Source organism: Brugia malayi, assembly GCF_000002995.4.
Source record: "Brugia malayi strain FR3 genome assembly, contig: Bm_v4_Chr3_scaffold_001, whole genome shotgun sequence".
Lineage (NCBI taxonomy): Eukaryota > Metazoa > Nematoda > Chromadorea > Rhabditida > Onchocercidae > Brugia > Brugia malayi.
Window position 1 is genome coordinate 12,700,318 of NW_025062477.1, and position 1,916 is coordinate 12,702,233.

General features: G+C 29.0%; 1 protein-coding gene across 1 annotated transcript; it reads right to left on the bottom strand.

The window, feature by feature from the left end:
* Positions 1 to 680: 680 nt before the first annotated feature.
* On the bottom strand, positions 681 to 1,463 carry Bm17683 (Uncharacterized protein; the record flags this gene model as incomplete). Its single annotated transcript, XM_043080976.1, has 2 exons — positions 681 to 760; positions 1,400 to 1,463. The coding sequence occupies 2 exons, from the start codon at positions 1,461 to 1,463 to the stop codon at positions 681 to 683; spliced, it is 144 nt and encodes a 47-aa protein (XP_042936910.1).
* Positions 1,464 to 1,916: the final 453 nt, after the last annotated feature.

Sequence of the window (1,916 nt, forward strand, 5' to 3'; positions counted from 1 at the left end):
TATTTTGTTTTCTCTTCCTTTCTTTTTTTTTTCTTTTAACTTTCCTTTTTTTCAATTCAATCAAGTAGTAATTTATCATTATAAAATCACAATTGAGGTTGAGAAAGAGGAAGAGAAATGGAAAAGATAAAAGTTACAAATTGAGAAAGAATAATAATGCCATAATGTTAATGTATCAAGGGAATTAACTAATCATCTAACCAAAAGAAAAAAAAAATTTTTCACTCTTATAAAATTTGAAAAGCTCACTTTTTTCTTAAACTTATATCCAACATATTGCCTTACTATTATTACTACCATCGGTTATTAGCATAATTATTACCGCCACCCGCCAACACCGCCATATTTTCTTCTTTTCTATAACTATGACATATTATTATTATTTATTATTATTATTATTATCGTTATCATCATTATCATCAGTTTATCGTATTTCAATAGGCAAACAGCAATATATGAAATATGAAAGAATAGGAGAAAGAGAAGGAGGAAGAGGGAAAAGGAAGAGGAAGAGGGAGAGGTAGAGGAAGAGGTAGAGGGAAGCAAGCAAATGCTTCATCAATGCTCTATCTTAAAGAGTCAAAGTTAGATGATATCTTTAAGACTAGCTGCTAAAAGCATCGCTACCACTACACCGATACCACCACTACACCGATATTACCACCACACCAATACCACCACTACACCGGTACCATTATTACACCGGTATTATCACTACCATCGCTATCACCACAATCATCATAATCATCGCAGTATCGATCTTATTATCTCTTTATCCTTCCCTTCTTATTTATTTTGTCAAATTTTGCATATATCTAATCGTTAGATGCTAATTTTAGGTTAGCTATTAAATAGTATCATTATCTCATTGCTATCACTACAAATACTATTATTATAATCATCATATCACTGATTTTATCATTTATCAAACTATTTTGCTCAATTATTCTGATAAAAGTTTAAAGCTAGAAATAACGCCTATTGTTTCAATAAACAAGCATGCACGCACTTACATGCACACTTTTAAGAAAAAAAAAACTTGATAAGAGTAATCGAACATACAATACACAAATATTAAAATAAATTAAACACATGCACACAGACATGCACCCACATACACACATACACGCACATACACACATGCATGGTAATAAGAGTAATCGAACATACAATACACAAATATTAAGATAAATCAAGAAACCCGATATGGGCAGACAGGTCTCAATTGCTTTTCGTGAAATACTAGCCGTTGTCGCGGGTTATTGTCACCATCTTCGCCCTTAGCAATTGCTCTTTGTCCGTTCTATTGTTCTTCATTATCTGCCCATCTCTGTTGTTTATGTGTGTGTGTGTGTATGCGTATGTGTGTACACACATATATTTAGTATATATATATTACCATAGTTGACAATGACAGTATTGTCATCGTCACCCATACTACTACTACTACCATCGCTGTTCATTTCAATGCTTTCAATTATAAACTGAAATAATCATTAAATCATAAATTAAATTTAAATTTGTTTTATTTAGCTAATGAGCCTTTATTTTTGAAAAAAGATTAGATGATTTGCTTAATGTTTATCAAATATATGTAATGAGCCTAAATATAAAATAGATTTATTTTGGCTAAATTGGGCTTTTTTTTTTTTGAAAAAATAGGCCATTTATTTACTTACATGCTTCTTAAATTAACTTATTACTTATTTACATAATGTTTTATTCTTATATTCAAATTTTTTACTGTTTACTTTAATGTTCTGCTAAACTATTATTATTTATTTATGAAATATTTTATATAACAAATGATAACTTTAAACTCATTCTTTCTTTCATTCATTTAACTTTGTATTTTAATTTATTCATATAATGTGATATTGTGATAATCCTAAATTAGGATGAATAACTCTTTTCAT